General features: G+C 43.8%; 1 protein-coding gene across 1 annotated transcript; it reads right to left on the bottom strand.

Annotated features, from left to right (window-relative positions):
* Positions 1–1344: 1344 nt before the first annotated feature.
* anpepb.1 (alanyl (membrane) aminopeptidase b, tandem duplicate 1) lies at positions 1345–19991 on the bottom strand. The gene is made up of 20 exons (XM_060927124.1): positions 19387–19991; positions 18267–18409; positions 17738–17874; positions 17512–17638; positions 16987–17141; positions 15323–15436; positions 14959–15102; positions 14712–14777; positions 13922–13987; positions 13374–13546; positions 13185–13261; positions 7715–7848; positions 6643–6698; positions 6246–6393; positions 5330–5421; positions 4824–4934; positions 4379–4546; positions 3268–3408; positions 3040–3121; positions 1345–1500 (listed from the first exon to the last, which is right to left on the bottom strand). The coding sequence occupies exons 1-20, from the start codon at positions 19989–19991 to the stop codon at positions 1345–1347; spliced, it is 2895 nt and encodes a 964-aa protein (XP_060783107.1).
* Between the last annotated feature and the right edge of the window lie 472 nt (positions 19992–20463).

The raw sequence follows: 20463 nt of genomic DNA, 5'->3' as shown, positions 1-20463 counted from the left end.
ATGAAACCTCAAACAAAATGGAATTGAGACTCTATCACACTTGTCTCATGCTATAAGCTGCTATCTAATGAATTTTTAGCGTAACCCTGTATGAGACAGTTAAGCACCAACATCATCCAGCAGCTTATTTTGTGTGAATTGAGATGTACCTTTGTTCAGCTGTGTTTGAGGTTAATATCATGAAGCAGGGTTTATTACGTACCGTTTCACAATCTTCACAATACGTGATAGGCATTTATCAGATGCTGTTATCAAGAGCAACGCACAACAGACCCAGAGCAGCCTGGGGAGCAGTTTGGGGTTAGGTGGCTTGCAGCCATTCCTGCTGGTTCAGGGAATTGAACTGGTGACCTTTTGGTCCTAAAGCTGCTTCTCTAACCTTTAGGCCATGGCTTCCCCAATATGTCTTACAGCATAAATAATTCTGTGTTATCAGCGCTCTGTCTGCACTTCCTGTCTGTACAGAGCTGTTAGCTCTCATTGCAGTTCCCATTTTGACCACTAGGTGTAATAATAACTGTGGATCTCAGTGGGGCAGCGAGCGTCCTGCCCCGCGAATATCAACATCTAGAAACACGAGCAAATCGATAGAAAACCGGCGTATGCTGCATCTGTCGAGTAACAACATTCTTTAAATATTTGATGACTCAAAAGAAGCAGTTAGAGTTTCAGCAGGATTTAAAATGTGTGAAGTTGTGAATGAGGACTTTATGAATATTTGTTGAATTACTGATAGAAATGTTGGGACATTGTATCACTGCCCCTGTGATTGAACTGCCCCACCTCAGGAAGAAGCTGCTGGAGTAAACAGACTCGTATAAAGTGAGGCGTCTCCGTTCCTCGCTCTGTGGAAAACTGGACTGAGGATTTATTGAGGTTTTAATTTAACACAGCGAGTCTGTTTACGTGGCGTCTCTCCCGAGTCTCCATGAAACTGCGTGAAATTCTCACGATGATCCCAGAACTCAAACATGAATTCCATGAGAAATTATAAAATATAAAATTTATAGAATAAAATATAAATAATATAAATTAAATGTTAAAAACACATTTTTCACGTGTAAACCCTGTGATTATGGCAAATAAACACAAATACATTCAAAACGGAAATTAACTGATTTAATTTATTCCACAGTAGAACACAAATGGAAGGTTGACAGTATCAGTCATTCACTTTAACACAAAAACAGTTATTTCAAATTAAAATATAAATATTTAAAATAATCAATAATTAGTGATAAAGATGAACACTGGATTAAAAATGACTTCTGAGAATCAGCATGTAGCTAATAAATAAATCAGTTTGTCTCATTTACCTGTGTGTGTGTGTGTGTGTGTGTGTGTTTATATTTTAATCGCTGAAGTCAGCCAATTCCTCGTGTCTTCCTTGTTCTTTTGGAGCCACTTGATGTTGCCCTTCGTCCTCTCGATGGACTGCTCGATGGCCATGGAACCAGAACCGAATCCAATGTGTTCATTATCTTTTCTGAACTGCTCCAACTACAACATCAAACAAACAAGGGGGGGGGGGAGGAGCGAGAGAGAGAGATGGGAAGGGAGAGAGAGGGAGGGGGGAGAGAGAGAGAAAGACAGGGAGGGAGGGGAGAGAGAGAGGGGAAGAGAGGGAGGGAGGGGAGAGAGAGAGGGGAAGAGAGGGAGGGAGGGGAGAGAGAGAGGGGAAGAGAGGGAGGGGGAGAGAGAGGGAAAGAAAGAGAGAGGGAGGGAGGGGGGAGAGAGAGGGGAAGAGAGGGAGGGGGAGAGAGAGGGGAAGAGAGGGAGGGGGAGAGAGAGGGAAAGAAAGAAAGAGAGAGGGAGGGAGGGGAGAGAGAGGGGAAGAGAGAAAGACAGGGGGGAGAGAGAGGGGAAGAGAGGGAGGGGGAGAGAGAGAGGGAAAGAGAGAGGGAGGGAGGGGAGAGAGAGAGGGGAAGAGAGGGAGGGGGAGAGAGAGGGGAAGAGAGAGGGAGGGAGGGGAGAGAGAGAGAGAGAAAGACAGGGAGGGAGGGGGGGGAGAGAGAGAGGGAGGGGAGAGAGAAAGAAAGACGGGGGGGAAAGAGAGAGGGAGGAGAGAGGAGAGAGAGAGGGAGGAGAGAGAGAGGTGAGAGAGAGATAGAGGGAGGGAGGGAGGAAAGAGAGGGAGGGAGGTGAGAGATAGAGGGAGGGAGGAGAGAGGGAGGGGAGAGGGAGGGAGGAGAGAGAGAGAGGGAGGGGAGAGGGAGGGAGGAGAGAGGGAGGGGAGAGGGAGGGAGGAGAGAGGGAGGGGAGAGGGAGGGAGGAGAGAGGGAGGGGAGAGGGAGGGAGGAGAGAGGGAGGGGAGAGGGAGGGGAGAGGGAGGGAGGGGAGAGGGAGGGGAGAGGGAGGGAGGAGAGAGGGAGAGGGAGGGAGGAGAGAGAGAGAGGGAGGGGAGAGGGAGAGAAGGAGAGGGAGAGAGAGGGGGAGGGAGGGAGAGAGGGGGTGGGAGAAAGAATGAGTTATATGTTATGGTTTCTATAGTAACAGCTTGTTTACAGGGGCGTGTCCAGCAGATGCTCCTCTGATAATAAACAGATTAAAATAATAATTGCCATAGTGAAGTTTTCTGTAAGCGATAGTGTGTGTGTGTGTGTGTGTGTGTTGGGGGGGGTCTGGAAGGAGTCTCCAGTGTGAGCGCTGTATAACAGTCGGGTGAAGCTGGAACTGTACGTTTTCTGGAGTTTACACTTCTCTACAGTTCTTCAGGAACATGATGAGCTGTGATTTATTTTTTCTCTCATGAACTTGCAGAGAGAATAAAGCGAGTCTGGAGAGGGAACGGCTGCTTATAGCTGCTACAACATCAGTGACGACAGGAAATCACTTATAAATACATAAAAACCTGTAATTGTTGTTAAGTTGCTGTGGTGTAAGAGGAATAAAGCACTTGGGGACGTGCTGTTAGGGGAAAATAATCAACTCTGGGGTGGTAACAGTAACTGTGTTCCCTCACACCATTACACACAGTGTTTATTTACATTATTATTGATTAATATTTACATTATTTATTGTGTGTGTGTGTGTGTGTACCTGTTGGAGTTCAAACTCAGTAGAGAAGCGTTCAGTGACACCGTTGATTAGGTTAGAGAAGGAGAACGATCCCCCGCCGTACCTGCGCGAGAAAACACACATCATTCCTGTCCAGCTGTTTGTTTATTTCTCCTTTTTGTTTACTGTTTGATTTATTTTCTCTCAGAGCAGCATAAATGACGTGAGTTAAAGATGAGCTCGGTGTAACGGTGTGGCGGTGACTCTCACTCTTTGTAGATGTACTCCCAGTTCGCGCGGATGAAGTCCCAGGCTAGCGGCTGTCCCACCACGTTACTGGCCACATAGACGATTGTAGACGTCGCGTCCTGTTTGCGGATCATCGATGGCATCAGTGTGTATGTCAGATACCTGCAACAGACAAACACCTGAAATATCACACACAGATATTCAGTGTGTTGCATCAGTGTTTAAATCCAGTGTTAGGAAAAGGTTTTCTGGTCTGATGAGACCAAATGAGCGATGCAAAAGCGCTATGACTGGCTGAAACCCGTCCCTGCTCATCACTCTGAGTACATTATCACCACTGTGAAGCATGGTGCTGGTAGTATCACGCTCAGCCCCATTCTCTTCATTATTATTATCTCCTCCGGCCGACAGGTGATGAGTTTAGCCCATCATGTGTTGTCTGTTGTCTGTCCGTCATCGTCCACATTTCATGAAAATCACTTCTCCCTCAGTTCTTCACCGATTTTTATTCTTTTTGGCAGGGAGGTGGGTCTGCCTGGCGTGCATATAGCTTCTACCCAAATTTGCATAATTGCACTTAATAATGAAGATAGGGAGTAATTAAGCCCTAATGAGCAGTTTCCACACAAATCGCTTCTTCTCCCTCAGTTCTTCACTGATTTTGATTCTTTCTGGTATGAAGGTAGGGGAACCTAGGGTGCATATAACGTCTACCCAGATTTGCTTCATTACAATTATTAATTAAGTTATGGACTAATTAAGCCTTAATGAGCAGTTCAACAAAAATCGCTTCTTCTCGGTCAATTCCTCGCCGTTTTGGATTCTTTCTGGTAAACAGGTCGGTGTTCCTAGGGTGGATATCGCTTCTATATATAGCTCGTATATAGCGTTTATAGCTTACAACATTTATTGTGCAAGGTGGCCCACTTTAGATCGTTCCTTCTGGACTAGACAGGGTCGGAGTGAGCTACGCCATCACTGACGCTCTCATTTTTCTGACTAATCACCTCTGGATTTAGGTGGACGGTCTCCTCTCACAGAGTCACGGTGGTGCCATAGCTTTCCATATTTAAATATCAGATTTGACATCACTCTGGGGAACGATCAGATTTCAGAGTATTGTTTTTGTTACCGGTTGAGGATCCAGGGTAAGGTACTGCACGCCATGGCAGCTCTCAGTTTTTCAGCCTCACTGGCAACGGTGGAATTCTTAAACATGGACCAGGCGAAGTCCCACTCTGTGGCGCCCCCTGCAGCGATGGCACGGCAGTATACAGTCGACCTCAGGTTCGGGTGAATCCTGAAGGAGAGCGAGAGGAAAATGCTCACATATAAACTGATAGACACAGTATTAATGGAAAAAACTCATGATAAAATAAACTGGTCATAATAAAAACATTTTACAAATTAAATGATTGTGTATAACAGTGAGTGAATGTCAACCCAAATGTTATCTGCTGTTTTAATATGCATTATTTTTTTTTTCCTGATGCTGTATTTATATATGTCCATGCCAGAGACAACTAAAACAAATAAATGAAAAAATATATAATAATAATAATAATAATAATACTCACGGATTAAAACTTGAGTTATTCATCCAGTCAGCAAACCATTTCGTAACGAGATTGTTACATTCCTTCAATCCAGAGCTGCAGGCCATGCTTAGAGCGTTCACCTCATTATACCTGGAAAACACACACACACACACACACACACACCTGAAATCAAATGACAACTAAACAAAAGTAAACAACTGTGATATATCACAAGTATAACAGGGTCTAATGTAACATCTGATAAAATCCCTCAGTTGGGTTCATTTATTTAATGTTATGCAATAAAACATGTAAGTAATTTTTTTTATTAATTGTGCCCCGAATGGAGCTGCAGAGTCCGTGCTTGAATTCAATAAATACAAAAAATATATAAATACCCAAAATAAATGTTTTTACTGACTAAAATCAATGTAGTTTTGCATCAAATAAAACTAGAATAAACCTATTCTAATTATAATTATATATAATGAATTGTAATTCATTCTATTATAATTCTATTATAGTAAAATTCACAGGACACTTACTGATCCATGTGGCCCTCGGGGACCTTTGTAAAATTCTCTGTCAAGATTTTATAGTGCTGGAAAAGATGCGTCACTTGATTCCTCGTGTAAGTCTGAAGGACACAAACGTCACATGATCACCTTGACATCACAAAACACGAGTCTGCTGAGTCAAAGGGATCAGTTGTATTTGCTCTGAATGAACACAAACCCCGCCCCTCACCATAACTCCACCCCATCTCAACTTTAACACATCCAGTGACTGTATATTTCCTTACGATTTTACATCAGAAGTTTGAAGTCTCACAAAATTTGATAGAGTGATACATTTAGTCTCTAAATGTGCCTAAGATCTGCCCACATTTACAGGAAGCAGATGTTTGGCTGACATATCAAACAGCCAACCACAGACACACACACACACACACACACACACACACACACACACACACACACACACTTCAGAATACCTCATGGATAAAAGATGGAAATATCACATGTACTAATTTCACCATTCAACTTCTTTAAATAACTTCCAGTGCTCACTCAGAATCAGACGGGCTGGGGGCGGAGTCTGTGAGTGGGCATGGTGCTGAGTTCTGGACTCTGATTGGTCAGGAGGTGTTGATTAATTCTCTCTAACAGCAGCTCTGATAGTAGCGCAGGTTTATATTAATGCTCTTGCTCTGATACATTAAGGTTTCTATAGTAACGGCTCATTCACAGGGGCGTGTCCAGCAGATTGATGTGGTGAAGTTTTCTGTCAGGAGAAATGTGTGTGTGGTTTCTGGAAGGAGTCTCCAGTCTGAGTGCTGTGTAACAGTCAGAGTTAAAGCTGGAACTGTAAGTTTTCTGACATTTTCAGGACAGAGGAGTTTGAAGGACGCTGTGTGTGTGTTGTTAAATACATATTTTTGTATAGTGTGTGTAAACTAACCTGCAGGAGGCCATAAAGGTCCGTACGATCGAACATGAGGTAGAAATAATCCAGATTGTCCAGCGCTGATTCCCATGGCATGTACTCTGTCTCATTCGATAAATACAGTGTCGTATTCAGAGCCAGCGTAGTTGGAATAATGTTTGCCCTGTTAATGACATGCAGATATGCAAATTACATCCTTCCTTACCAATATCAGTGCAGTATCAGTGTGTGTGTTCTGATTGGCTGATTTATGATGATGATGATGGATGACCCAGAGAGGAGGGCACTAATGGATCTGAGTTGTGTATAAATGGCTACAAGTTAGGTTTTATTAATTTTTAAATACTGTAATGATTTATTTTTAAATATTATGATGAGCTGAGTAATAATTTTGCAGCCTTTCAGTACTCACCTTGCAAGATTAAACGCATCGTCTATAAGCTGGGCTCGGTTAATCGTGTAAATGTCCTGGGAAAGAAAGAGAAAAATGTATTAGTATTGCTGAGATTATTATCTCGTTCTTTCCAATTCCAGTAAATTTATCTCCAAGAAAGAACAGCAGGGAGCAAATAATAATCCTGTTAATATGACAACTTAACCTTCTTCCATAATAACCATCATTATGTTTGAAACACCAGCACCGTTTCATATCAAACGCCATTAAAATCTGATATATGATCAACACACTCCAATGCACCATCATTCTGCATCACACACTATCAGACTTCAGTATTAATGTAATAAAAACAGCAATATTATCCAACCAGATATCAACATTCTTCAACCAAATCACACCATTCTTCATCAAACACCAACATTTTTCAATACCAACATCCAGTAAATACCAAAAAAAAAATCCATGAAATGTGTCAATTTCTCCCAAAAACAACAACAACAACAACAACATCTATAAAACACCAACAGGCACCAACAAACACCAAAATTCCCCATCATAAACATTAACATTCTCTCCTATAAAAACCGTTTACCACCAAAAACACCAACATACTTCACCAACCACTTACGTTCCTCAACACACACCATCGTTTTTCATTATTTATGAAACACTAACATTCACTAACAAACACCAAATCTCTCCAACACCACCACCAGACACACCCATATTGAGCGATAAATACTTCTAAATTAACACACGGCGTTTGTTGGTACTGTAAAGGTGTTGACACAGTGGGGAGACACAGACACAGCGGATAGGTTTAAAAGCTCGAACTCAAAACTTACTGCAAGTCAGTTTTTTATATCAAGTCTAGATGCCAACTGACGTCATCATAACGCGACACAGTAAAGAGCAAAACGACGACTCAGCGGGTAATGCAGGACGTGACAGAAACAATCATTTCAATTGAACACATAATAGCTGGCTGTGAATTATGAACAATGCGGTGCCCCTATAGTATTGAGTTTAGAGGATGTTGTGTGTCTGTGATTTATTCTGACTGTTTGATGTTTGATGATGTCGGTACCTCATGAGTTGTCTGGAGGACGTGCAGGAGGCGTTCCCAGTTCCCCATGTCGTAGTTCACTCTGTAGTATCCCGACACGTTGAGGTTGGCCAACAGCCAACCAGGTGCCTCCACTTTCATCAGATCTGTTCTGTCTTTAAGGGTTAAAAAGTTAAAATGTTAAGTTAAAGTTCACAAGTTAATAATTAAGTAGGTTTAAAAAAAGTATATTTTCATTGGTCCAGAGAAACCGTGTCAGAGTGAGCGCTCAGCTCGGTAAGTCTGGCTATGCTCTGTTTGTGAATGTGTCGATATAATAAAAAGAAAATCACACATTGGCTTGAAGATATGAAGTTTATCTTCTCGTGTTGAAAAACTCACATTTTTCATCTGAAACACATTGCAGATCTGAGGAACATGTTTAAATAATATTGTCTGGGTTTTTTTTTGTGGTCTATCAGATATATTTCATTCAGCGAGCATGATCCCCTCCTAGAACTGACACCTTATTGTGGTGGAGGGGTTTGTGTGCTTGAATGATCCTAGGAGCTATGTTGTCGGGGGCATTATGCCCCTGTCAGGGTTTCCCAAGGCAGACAGGTCCTAGGTGACAGGCCAGACCAAGAGCAGTTCACCAAAACCCTTATGGAGAAACCATCGAGGAACGTGATGTCGCCCAGTATGGTGCAGCCAGGGCCCCACCCTGGAGCCAGGCCTGGGGTTGGGGCTCGTATGCGAGTGCTTGGTGGCTGGGCCTTTGCCCATGGGGCCCGGCCGGGCTTAGCCCGAAGAGGTGACATGGGCCCGACCTCCTGTGGGTTCACCACTCACAGAGGTAGCTGTAGGGGACTGGTGCAGTGTGGATTGGGTGGCAGTCGAAGGCAGGGGCCTCGACGACCTGATCCCCGGACACAGCGGCTAGCTGTTGGGACATGGAATGTCACTTTGCTGGGGGGGAAAGAGCCTGAGCTTGTGTGGGAGGTTGAGAGGTACCGGCTAGAGATAGTCGGGCTCACCTCCAAGCACAGCTTGGGCTCTGGAACCCAGCTCCTTGAGAGGGGCTGGACTCTCCACTTCTCTGGAGTCGCCTATGGTGAGCGGCGGCGGGCTGGTGTGGGCTTGCTTATAGCTCCCCAGCTCAGCCGCCATGTGTTGGAGTTTACCCAGTGAACAAGAGGGTCGCCTCTCTGCGCCTTCGGATTGGGGAGAGGGCTCTTGCTGTTGTTTGTGCCTACGGGCCGAATAGCAGTATAGAGTATCCGGCATTCTTGGAGTCCCTGGGAGAGGTACTGAGGGGTGCTCAGACTGGGGACTCCGTTGTGCTACTGGGGGACTTCAATGGTCATGTGGGCGATGACAGTGACATCTGGAGGGGCGTGGTTGGGAGGAACGGCCTCCCCGATCTGAACCCGAGTGGTGTTTTGTTATTGGACTTCTGTGCTAGTCACAGTTTGTCCATAACAAACACCATGTTCGAGCATAGGGGTCTCCATAAGTGCACGTGGCACCAGGACACCTTAGGTCAGAGGTCGATGATAGACTTTGTTGTTGTTTCGTTTGATCTCCGGTCCTATGTCTTGGACACTCGGGTGAAGAGAGGGGCTGAGCTGTCAACTGATCACCACCTGGTGGTGAGTTGGATCCACTGGCAGAGGAGGAAGCTGGACAGACCTGGCAGGCCCAAACGTATGGTGAGGGTCTGCTGGGAACGTCTGGCCGAGCACTCTGTTGGGGAGGTCTTTAACTCCCACCTCCGGGAGAGCTTTTCCCAGCTTACGAGGGAGGCGGGGGACATTGAGTCTGAGTGGACCATGTTCTCTACCTCCATTGTGGACGTAGCTGTTCGGAGCTGTGGCCGCAAGGTCTCTGGTGCCTGTCGTGGCGGCAGTCCCCGAACCCGGTGGTGGACACCAGAAGTAAGGGATGCTGTCAAGCTGAAGAAGGAGTCCTATTGGGCCATGTTGACCTCCGGGACTCCTGAGGCAGCTGACGGGTATCGGCAGGCCAGGTGTGCTGCAGCTCGGGCAGTTGCGGAGGCAAAAACTCGGAACTGGGAGGAGTTCGGGGAGGCCATGGAGAAGGACTATCACTCGGCCTTGAAGAAATTCTGGCAAACCGTCCGGCACCTCAGGAGGGGGAAGCAGTACTCTGCCAACACTGTTTACAGTGCGGGTGGGGAGCTGTTGACCTCGACTGGGGACATTGTCAGGCGGTGGAAGGAATACTTTGAGGATCTCCTCAATCCCACCGTCATGTCTTCCATTGAGGAGACTGAGGCTGATGACTCAGAGGTGGACTCGTCCATTACCCAAGCTGAAGTCACTGAGGTGGTCTGCAAGCTCCTCGGTGGCAAGGCACCGGGGGTGGATGAGATCTGCCCTGAGTATCTCAAGTCTCTGGATGTTGTGGGGCTGTCTTGGTTGACACGCCTCTGCAACATCGCGTGGCGGTTGGGGACAGTGCCTCTGGAGTGGCAGACTGGGGTGGTGGTCCCTCTTTTTAAGAAAGGGGACCGGAGAGTGTGCTCCAATTACAGGGGAATCACACTTCTCAGCCTCCCAGGGAAGGTTTACTCCAGGGTACTGGAGAGGAGAATTCGACCAATAGTCGAAACTCGGATCCAGGAGGAACAATGCGGTTTTCGTCCTGGTTGCGGAACACTGGACCAGCTCTATACCCTTCATAGGGTGCTCGAGGGTTCATGGGAGTTTGCCCAACCAGTCCACATGTGCTTTGTGGATCTGGAGAAGGCATTTGACCGTGTCCCCCATGGTATTCTGTGGGGGGTGCTTCGGGAGTATGGGGTTCGGGGCTCTTTGCTAAGGGCTGTCCGGTCCCTGTACGAACGGAGCAGGAGTCTGGCTTGCATTGCTGGCAGTAAGTCAGACCTGTTCCCAGTGCATGTTGGACTCCGGCAGGGCTGCCCTTTGTCACCGGTTCTGTTCATAATTTTTATGGACAGAATTTCTAGGCGCAGCCAGGGGCCAGAAGGAATCCTGTTTGGGAACCACAGGATTTCATCTCTGCTTTTTGTGGATGATGTTGTCCTGTTGGCTTCTTCAAACCAGGACCTTCAGCATGCACTGGGGTGGTTTGCAGTCGAGTGTGAAGTGGCTGGGATGAGAATCAGCACCTCCAAGTCCGAGGCCATGGTTCTCGACCGGAAAAGGGTGGCTTGCCCTCTCCAGGTTGGTGGAGAAGTCTTGCCTCAAGTGGAGGAGTTTAAGTATCTCAGGATCTTGTTCACGAGTGAGGGAAGGATGGAGCGTGAGATCGACAGGCGGATCGGTGCAGCCTCCACAGTGATGCGGTCGCTTTACCGGTCCTTCGTGGTGAAGAAGGAGCTGAGCCAAAAGGCGAAGCTCTCAATTTACTGGTCGATCTACGTTCCAACTCTCACCTATGGTCATGAGCTTTAGGTAATGACCAGAAGAACAAGATTGCGGATACAAGCGGCCGAAATGAGTTTCCTTCGCAGGGTGGCTGGGCGCTCCCTTAGAGATGGGGTGAGAAGCACAGTCACTCAGGAGGAGCTCGGAATAGAGCCGCTGCTCCTCCACATCAAGACGAATCAGCTGAGGTGGCTTGGGCATCTTTTTCGGATGCCTCCTGGACACCTCCCTGGGGAGGTGTTCCAGGCATGTCCCCCCGGGAGGAGGCCCCGGGGAAGACCCAGGACACGCTGGAGGGACTATGTCTCTCGGCTGGCCTGGGAACGCCTCGGTGTTCTTCCTGAGGAGCTGGCCGAGGTGTCTGGGGAGAGGGAAGTTTGGGCTTCCATGCTTAGACTGCTGCCTCCGCGACCCAGTCCCGGATAAAGTGGAAGAAGACGAGACGAGACGAGCATGATACTGAACGAGTCGAAGACGAGTAGCTGAATGGAATACAGGTAGTCGTCGACTTACGACCTATGCGACTTACGACCGATCGACTTTACAACCATCTGGTTATGACTGGCAAGTGTTTCCCAGCTGAGTGTACGACAGTTTCCGCCCCAGCTCCTGGCAGCGCCTCTCGCCGCATACAACAGTTTCCGCCCCAGCTCCTGGTTTATGAAACGAGCAAATCCTCCCGCCAGCCTGAGCGCTGCAACAGCTGATGATGACGTAGACAACCCACAGCCAAGCACCAGTGATGCCAGCGGTCACTAAGTTTTGTATTTTGCTATGTTTTACATTTGTATTTTGGTATGTTTCAAACTAAAATGTTTTCTATTTTTCACACCTGTATTTCGTATTTTTTGTTTTGCACATATTAAACGAATTGTACTGTACGCAGTGTAGTATGCAGTGCTTGACTTAAACCAAATAATGAGCCAAGGTAATGAAATAAGAAAATGTTGATAAAATAAGACTTTAAGATGATTACAATATCATTACACATCACAATATACTTACGTTCATTTAACATTGACCGACTTACGACCAGATCGGTTTACGACCGGTCAGTCGTAACCAAACGCAGTCATAAGTCGACGACTACCTGTATATCTGATAGACCACGAAAAAAAAGCCAGTTATTATTATTATTATTATTATTATTTATTATGCATACACATTCCTTTTGGGTGTTCAATGCGTCTTTCTCTTTCAAAATTCTCTCAAAATCTTCCATAGTTAACGAAGCAAACCTGGCAGAAATGTTTGTTTACAAATTGTCACAGTCGCTCGCTAGCGCAGAAGTTTTATGTCTCTGACATGTGATGTCATGTTGTCTTAACAACCGTGCAATATCATAAACCATATTCAACGCTCATTCTCCATTGGGTAGAGTGACATAATACACGTAGGATAAGCGATATGCGAACAATATTGCATGCTATCAAACCAAATGAATGAAACCCGCTAGAAGGGAATAGAGCACGTTTTTATTCCATGGAAAAAGTCTCCTGTACGGATAATAATTCCTGATATTTCACTCCAATGACGTCACTCCCAGTGTTTTCCTGCTGATTAGATGCACATTGTCAAAATGGTGAACCGGTTCAAAATTAAAATGCTTTTGATTAACTTGCGTAATTTTTGTGTGGATGTGTCCATATAATATAAAGAACATTACACTGTGGGGAGAAGATATGACGTTTATCTTCTCGTGTTGAAAATATTTTCACTTTGCTTACTTGCGATATACACATTCACCACTCGGAGATACACTTCATATCTTCACACCACTCTGTAATCTCCTCTATTTATACTAATATACTACTTTATATTACTGCATTCATTTCAACTTTGTCACTGTTTTAATTCTAATTTTGCAGCTAAACATGTGAAGGAAACAGAATCATCACTGAAGCAACACTTCAGTTCTTTACACTTTGGGCTTCAGACACATATTTACATTTAGTCCAGAACTTGGAACAAATTCTAATATTTTACTCTTTTTGTGAAAAATCACAGTTTTTTTGTCATTTTAACTGAACCACTGAATCTTTTTTTTTTCAGTGTAAAACGCAACATATTTTAATCCTTAGTCTGGCTCCATTGCTTACTGTTTTTGGTCTCCAGCCAATACATCGCCTGCTGTTCTCCATTTTTCATCCACTGAATCGGCACAATCCACTCATAGCTAAAGAAAAATAACAGTTGCATATCCGATATATAAATTCAGTATTGTTATTCTTATTCTTATTATTATTTTAAATTAAATACAGTGTTGACTTGTTTGAAATCTGGCCTACTTGAATGGAGATGGTCGATCCACGACAGCATCAGGATCCAGGAGGAAGTGATCCTGAGTTAGTGTTCCCGTCATCGTGTTAATCGTCACCACTGGGAAACCCATCTGAAGAACCCAGGTGTCCATGATGCGACTAATGGTCCCTGGGAGCTTCACTGACGTGGCGTCTACAGCCTGAAGGAGATTAAACACCACACAGTGAGACCTTCATTATAAATTACTCCAAAATAAGCTTTCTGGCTGCTGCTCTGGTGAAACTCTGACATGTTCTATGTGGAGCCCGCAGACAGAGATCTTCTGTATCAGAAAGTGGAACCATTTTAAAAGCTGAGACTCTTTAATGATCTAATGAACCCTTAAAGAACACGAGTGCATTTCATTTCATACCAAAGCCCTCTGGAATTCTGGGTTCTGATCGATCAGAAGGTATTGATTACATTTATAGAACATTTTCTATTAGTTTTTAAAAATATCATCCCATTGCTGATGATTTTACTCAAACAGCTTGCAGCCGTTAATAAATTCATACTGCAGGGTGAAATAACTCACCTTTTGGAGATGATCCCAAAGATCTGTGTACACTGTGTTTTGGAACTCAAAGTGCTTGAGGTAGGTCTGGGAAGAAGAAGAGAAAGAAGAAGAAGGAGAAGTAGAAGAAATAAAACAAGAATTATTCTTTATTCATCATAAGCACTTCCTGCTTTCCTTGCCTACCGATTTGGTTCCGCCCCCAAACATTGTTCACAGCTGTGTGTAACTGTGTGTGTTGTAATTCCTGTTGTATTTGTGTTATGATGTGTCTGTGAAATTAGCCTTTACGTAATGTATCCACTTGTTAGATTTTGTCTGATAGATGCCGGTCCAGCGGGTGTCACAGTCGCGGAGCGCAGACGGCTGCTTTAATACGATATGTGAATGTGGAAAAGAAATGTTGATCAATGTGTCTCTGTTTTTGATCAGTCTCAATGGAAGTCAAGATTTTAGTGAAGTAAAGGATCAGAAATCCCACTGCAGCGTCGTGCTGTTTGTTCACTGAACTCATTAAACTGTCTTCGCTGAACCGTGTGCTAACAGACAGACCGACACCCAGGAGTTTATTTCAGAAGTCAGGGAGAAAGGACTGTCCTCTGGACATTACTGTAGAACCGATAACGCATTAGATCTCAGAAAATCTTACAGAGCCTGTGAACTTTCACTGTTAGCTAAGAGAACAGGTGCTACCAGAAATCAGAATAATCGTAAAGTCAACCTTTAAGGCTTCTGTTTCGATTGAGTTCACTTTAAAGTCTAATTTTAACTAAAAAAAAAAAAAAGAAGAAGAAAAAAATCTGGAACCTACAGTGAGGCCGTTCACAAACACTGTTTCAGTCAGGAAATCCGAGAGCATCCTCAAGACCGACGCCCCCTAGAGGCAGAAATCATGTACACACTTTATGCATAAAGTGCATTATAGAAATATTTTCACATGATTGTAAATGATTGTAAGATTGATAAGGCTGAAGGGGTGGGGTTAGACTGAGGGGTGGGGTTAAGGAACAAGGTTGTGTTGAAGAGTGGTGTTAGATTAAGGGGCGGGGTTAGAGTACCTTGCTGTAGGAGATGGCGTCGAACACCTCGCTGATCTGCTCTGGTCTCAGAACTTCATCTTCTTTAGAGGACAGCGGGTGGGATGAGGCCAGAGCATCCACAGCAAAAACTCTGTGGACATCGTGCAGTACGATCAGGTCTTTCTGATGAGGGAGAAAGAAAGCGTCATTAAAAATGTAAATGCAGAGCATGTCCTCTGTGTGTATATTACATCTTATCAGCCAATCAGAACACAGTACTGGACTGATGAAATAATAACAGGTCTCGGTTTTGCAGATCAACTCCTGAACCTGAGTTTGAAATTTAAAAAATAAAATCAATGAAATGGATTAAGTTGTTTATTAATTATAACGAATGCCTTACAACATTCCATTCAGGTTCAGCGTTGTCAGCTCCAAGGTATTCAACGTAGGAGGCGAAACCTTCATTCAGCCACAAATCATTCCACCATTTGATAGTGACGAGGTTCCCAAACCACTGAAAGAGCAAGAAAACGCAGTGAGAACGTGCAGCAACATCTCATCTGTTCGGAAAATTGTGCTCTAACATTGTTTTGTTGGGTCCAGCAAAATTATCCAGCCGCTTATCCTGTACAGGGTCGCGGGCGGGCTGGATCCTATCCCAGCTGACTATGGGCGAAAGGCGGGGTTCACCCTGGACAAGTCAACAGATCATCACAGGGTGACACACAGACACACAACCATTCACACTCACATTCACACCTACGCTCAATTTAGAGTCACCAGTTAACCTAACCTGCATGTCTTTGGACTGTGGGGGAAACCGGAGCACCCGGAGGAAACCCACACGGACACGGGGAGAACATGCAAACTCCGCACAGAAAGGCCCTCGCCGGCCACGGGGCTCAAACCCAGGACCTTCTTGCTGTGAGGCGACAGCGCTAACCACTACACCACCGTGCCCACCCAGCAAAATTATATCTAAAGTAAATTTTAGTAAACATTTTTTAAAAATGTTACATTATTATGCAGTCATCTTCACTTTTTAACTTCTTAACAGTTCTAGTTTCCTGTTTTCTCCTGATACAGTTCTGCCCTGACCACACCCTGACCACAGCTTTGCCACACCCTCTAATTAGTCTCAGCACCTGTTTCTGTTATCTATGGTGCATTCAGATGAAACTCAATTGTTCTTGTTCAGTCTGAGAAGTCAAACACACACTACATTCAGGATTTAAATATTAAAATTCAATGAACAATTGCACAGACAGTCTCGCTAATTACAGAGTTCACTAGCTAATGATATAGCAAGCTACATTGTAGGTGCATTGAAAGTCAACATTTCTATCAAAAGTCTTGATGAACGTAATTGAATAAGATTACACTTTACACTTTAATGACACTTAGCATCGACTGCTAAACCCTCGTCCCCAGATTCCACCACACTGTGAAATCTTTGTCTGAAAGAGTGTGGTGTTCATCCGGAATCTTTTCTAAGACTTTTAGGACACTATTTGCATCTTTACTGTTTCTGTAGACCATCATTAAGAGGAACAAAGTGTAGTTTAAGCTAAAGTTTAAGTTAATTTTATTACAGTTGTATTGCTGGGGCGGCACGGTGGTGTAGTGGTTAGCGCTGTCGCCTCACAGCAAGAAGGTCCTGGGTTCAAGCCCCGTGGCCGGCGAGGGCCTTTCTGTGTGGAGTTTGCATGTTCTCCCCGTGTCCGCGTGGGTTTCCTCCGGGTCCTCCGGTTTCCCCCACAGTCCAAAGACATGCAGGTTAGGTTAACTGGTGACTCTAAATTGAGCGTAGGTGTGAATGTGAGTGTGAATGGTTGTCTGTGTCTATGTGTCAGCCCTGTGATGACCTGGCGACTTGTCCAGGGTGTACCCCACCTTTCGCCCGTAGTCAGCTGGGATAGGCTCCAGCTCGCCTGCGACCCTGTAGAAGGATAAAGCGGCTAGAGATAATGAGATGAGATGAGTTGTATTGCTCTGAATGGATTGTATAGTAAACAGGAGGTGTGGTTAAAAGTCAAGAATGATTTCAGAGAGCACAGTGTGTACCATGTGAGCAAGTTCATGAGAGATGATGGTGGCAACTCGCTCTTTATTCCCGTTAGAGGAGAATTCCTTGTCGTAGAGCAGAGCCGTTTCTCTGTACGTGATCAATCCCCAGTTCTCCATCGCACCAGCGTTAAAGTCCGGCAGAGCCACCTGATCTGCACAAACCATTTCAACATGATCATTTATTTCAGTTTATTTCATCCTGGGATTTGTTATGGACAATAAAACCACAGGTTATGGAAAGTTGAACATCACGTGACATACTGAATATTACCGATTGAAGAGTCTAACACTGTTTACTCATCGAGATTTCACTGGTTGTTAGATTGGGCTGCTTGAATGATTTTGAGGAGTAGAAATGATAAATCAACTGTAAACATAAAATTAGTGAATAAAACAGTAGCCATAAATGTGTCTGTTATTTAACCTCCTCTGTCCTGAACATGTCGTAACAGAGGATTAAAATGACACAGATAAGAACACAGCAGTGTCTTCATGGAACACGGCTCTGTGTTCATCTCTCACCTGATTTGGGAAGCGGGTACGGGATGTTATAATATCCTTCAAAGAACTTCAGGATCTTTCCCGTGATGTTCAGTGCATAATCTCCGTGACCTGCATTGATGGCCTCCTCACGGGCGAAAATACGAATCTGTGCAGCAAATAGAGAAACACAATTCCTGCTGATTCACATCAACACAACTGTACTGTGTAAAATAAACTGAATTAGTGAACAGAAACATTCAATTACCAAAACATTATCTGTCTGTGCCTCAACAGATTTAAAATCACTGACGATAAACGCCAGCAGGTACGTCGACATTCTCTCAGTCTGTGCAAACCATGTTTTATTGAACGACTCGCCGCCTTCATCGAATGTGACTGAGTCTGAAAGAGGTGAGAAAATACAAAGAATTATTTTCACATTGACTAATCATATACATCCTGATCACGTGAGGAAATTTGCACAAATTCTAATGATATGTAACGAGAGATGTTTTTTTGTAAACAGTAATAAGAAAAGGTACTAACGTTAACCCCGCCCCTAACTAAAACTTTAACTTTGCAAATTGTTACAACTTTATAAGTATCAAACCAGTTTGACTGCATTTTATTTTCATCATTTCACATTATTGCAATCGATAAATATTTCTAAAATCAGTTTAACGACTTTGGAACTTCAGAATATACGTACATCGTCTATAAATTAACACTAATGATTTCTGACTTGTACTGAGCTCATTGAGTTACAAGTAATGAAATGTTGTTAATTGTTGTACCGATTTTCCAGCCGTTAGAAAGTGCGGTGGTATTTGATGGATGCAGCAGAGTGATATTAAAATAAGCTTTCAGTGCAGGTTCATCAAAACAAGGGAACGCTTTTCGGGCATCTGTAGGCTGCATCTGTGTCGTGGCCACCACACTAAAAATAATAGATAGATAGATAGATAGATAGATAGATAGATAGATAGATAGATAGATAGATAGATAGATAGATAGATAGATATACAGAAAAATAGCAAATAGTATAAAACTAGTATTGATTGCAATAAACATCTAAAAATTGATAACAATAAACATTATCTTTAGAGTGAATTCTAAATATAAAATATGATTTTTTTTAAATTTGGTATAAATACACAGGTGATTATAGGAAATCGAGCGCTCTGATTGGTCAAGAAATTCATTCTATTTCTCGATAATCACCTTGAGCGACTCGGCAAAATGGCGTCCAGAATTACAGATGATGAGAGAAAATGCTGTTCCTAAAAGCACTAAAGATGCTCTGAAGTTTGGTCTAAAACTGTTCAAAGGGAAGGTGGGGTTGGGATTTATTTTATCGATTTCAAAACAAAGTATTTTATGTGACTCGGAGTCGATCAGTAATACGAGTCTGTGCCGCAAAGTTATTACATTTACATGAAGATTTTGAAGTTTTAAATATTTTTTTTTAAATAATCACCTGTGTATTTATACTAAAAAAATTATCCACCTCAGACTCAGTGAATATCGACTCAACTTCATCTCAGTTATTATTCACTGATATTCACTGAGCCTTTGCAGAATAATTACTAATTAATGGATAATTATGCATTAAAAAGCCTAAAATTCTTCTTCACTACTTTTTTAAGTTAAATAAATAATAAAACAGCTACAAACTAGTGAAAGGAAAAGATTAATCAGCAGAGATACAAAACTTTAAAACACTAACTTGTTACTTTTTCATGAACTAAATCCAAATTAAAATGAAAAAAAAAATTATCAGACAAGACAAAAGGGATGAAGAAAGCATTTTATGTGCAATAATTGTAAGAGTCATCCGGACAGAACAGTCTTCCCACATCTCCCACAGTGAGCTTTAAACATTTGAAAAAAGTCAAAAAGAAAAAACAAACGTACCGCGTCTCTCCATTTACATCGTACACGCTCCTGTAGAACCCTCCCAGATCGTCGGCGAGTTCTCCAACGAATTCGGTGTGGAGTTTGTACCACTCTCCTGCTTTTAATTTCTCACTCAAGTGAAAAACGAAATACTGGGTTTTGCTGACGTTTCGTGTGTCTGTGATGGACGGTGCAAGAGAGCTATTGAGCGCGCTCAGTGTGGCATTAGCGGTCAGGTTCAGCTTGTTGGCGTGAATCAGGATCAGATCCGTCTCCTTCACACACTGGAACACCACGCTGGAGTTTCCTGTGAAGATGTAGAGGCCTTCAGGGTTCGGTTTGAGACGTGGCCATAATGTGACATCGTAAGACTCTGGGATAAGAGTATCAGGCAGACGATATTTGTCCCATAGTTCATTGGATGCTGGTGTGGTTGACTGGATTGTTGATGCTGGTGTGGTTGACTGGATTGTTGTTGCATCAGTGGGTTTCACCTCTACATTGTTTTTGGATTTTTCTTGAGAGTAAACGACAGAGAGCGCGATGATGGTGGCCACAGCTCCAGCACCCAACACGATCCCGACAATCCCGACCGTTTTGCTAATAAAGAACCCTTGAGCCATGATGAACAGATGTGCTGGAAACTGACAGCGGGAGCAAGTGGAATGAATACCTGCACTCCTTCTTATTCAGAGGTTCCTCCTCCCATCAGGTTTTATACATCATCTATTAACACACTAAGCACTAATGCTACAGGTTCAGAGGGCATCTGGCAGAGTCTCACCAGGCCATTTGGACAAGGGTGAACAGTCACACTCTGAAGTGGGAACATGAACTCGATGAGTCAGCTGAAAGAAAGAAAAGAAATAAACCTTTATTTGTCACATGCACACTTTAAGCACAGTGAGATTCATCCTCTGCATTTAACCCATCTGAAGCAGTGAACACACACACACACACACACACACACACACCCAGAGCAGTGGGCAGCCACACCAGAGCGCCCGGGGAGCAGTCAGGGGTTAAGTACCTTGCTTAAAAAAGATGGCCATTGGAATCTCATCTCATCTCATTATCTGTAGCCGCTTTATCCTG

This window comes from Neoarius graeffei, chromosome 8 (genome assembly GCF_027579695.1).
Source record: "Neoarius graeffei isolate fNeoGra1 chromosome 8, fNeoGra1.pri, whole genome shotgun sequence".
In the NCBI taxonomy this organism is placed as follows: Eukaryota; Metazoa; Chordata; class Actinopteri; order Siluriformes; family Ariidae; genus Neoarius; species Neoarius graeffei.
This window is presented reverse-complemented; position numbering and strand designations above follow the sequence as displayed.

Bases quoted from the DNA above. Each gene is read 5' to 3' on its own strand.
- anpepb.1 (XM_060927124.1), bottom strand. From the start codon at position 19,991: ATGGCTCAAGGGTTCTTTATTAGCAAAACGGTCGGGATTGTCGGGATC. The intron at 17,875-18,266 runs GTACAACAATTA...CACCTCTTTCAG, and splicing joins TTCTAACGGCTGGAAAATCG to ACTCAGTCACATTCGATGAA. The intron at 7,849-13,184 runs GTAAGCAATGGA...TAACCCTTAAAG, and splicing joins TTGGCTGGAGACCAAAAACA to ACAGAACAGATCTGATGAAA.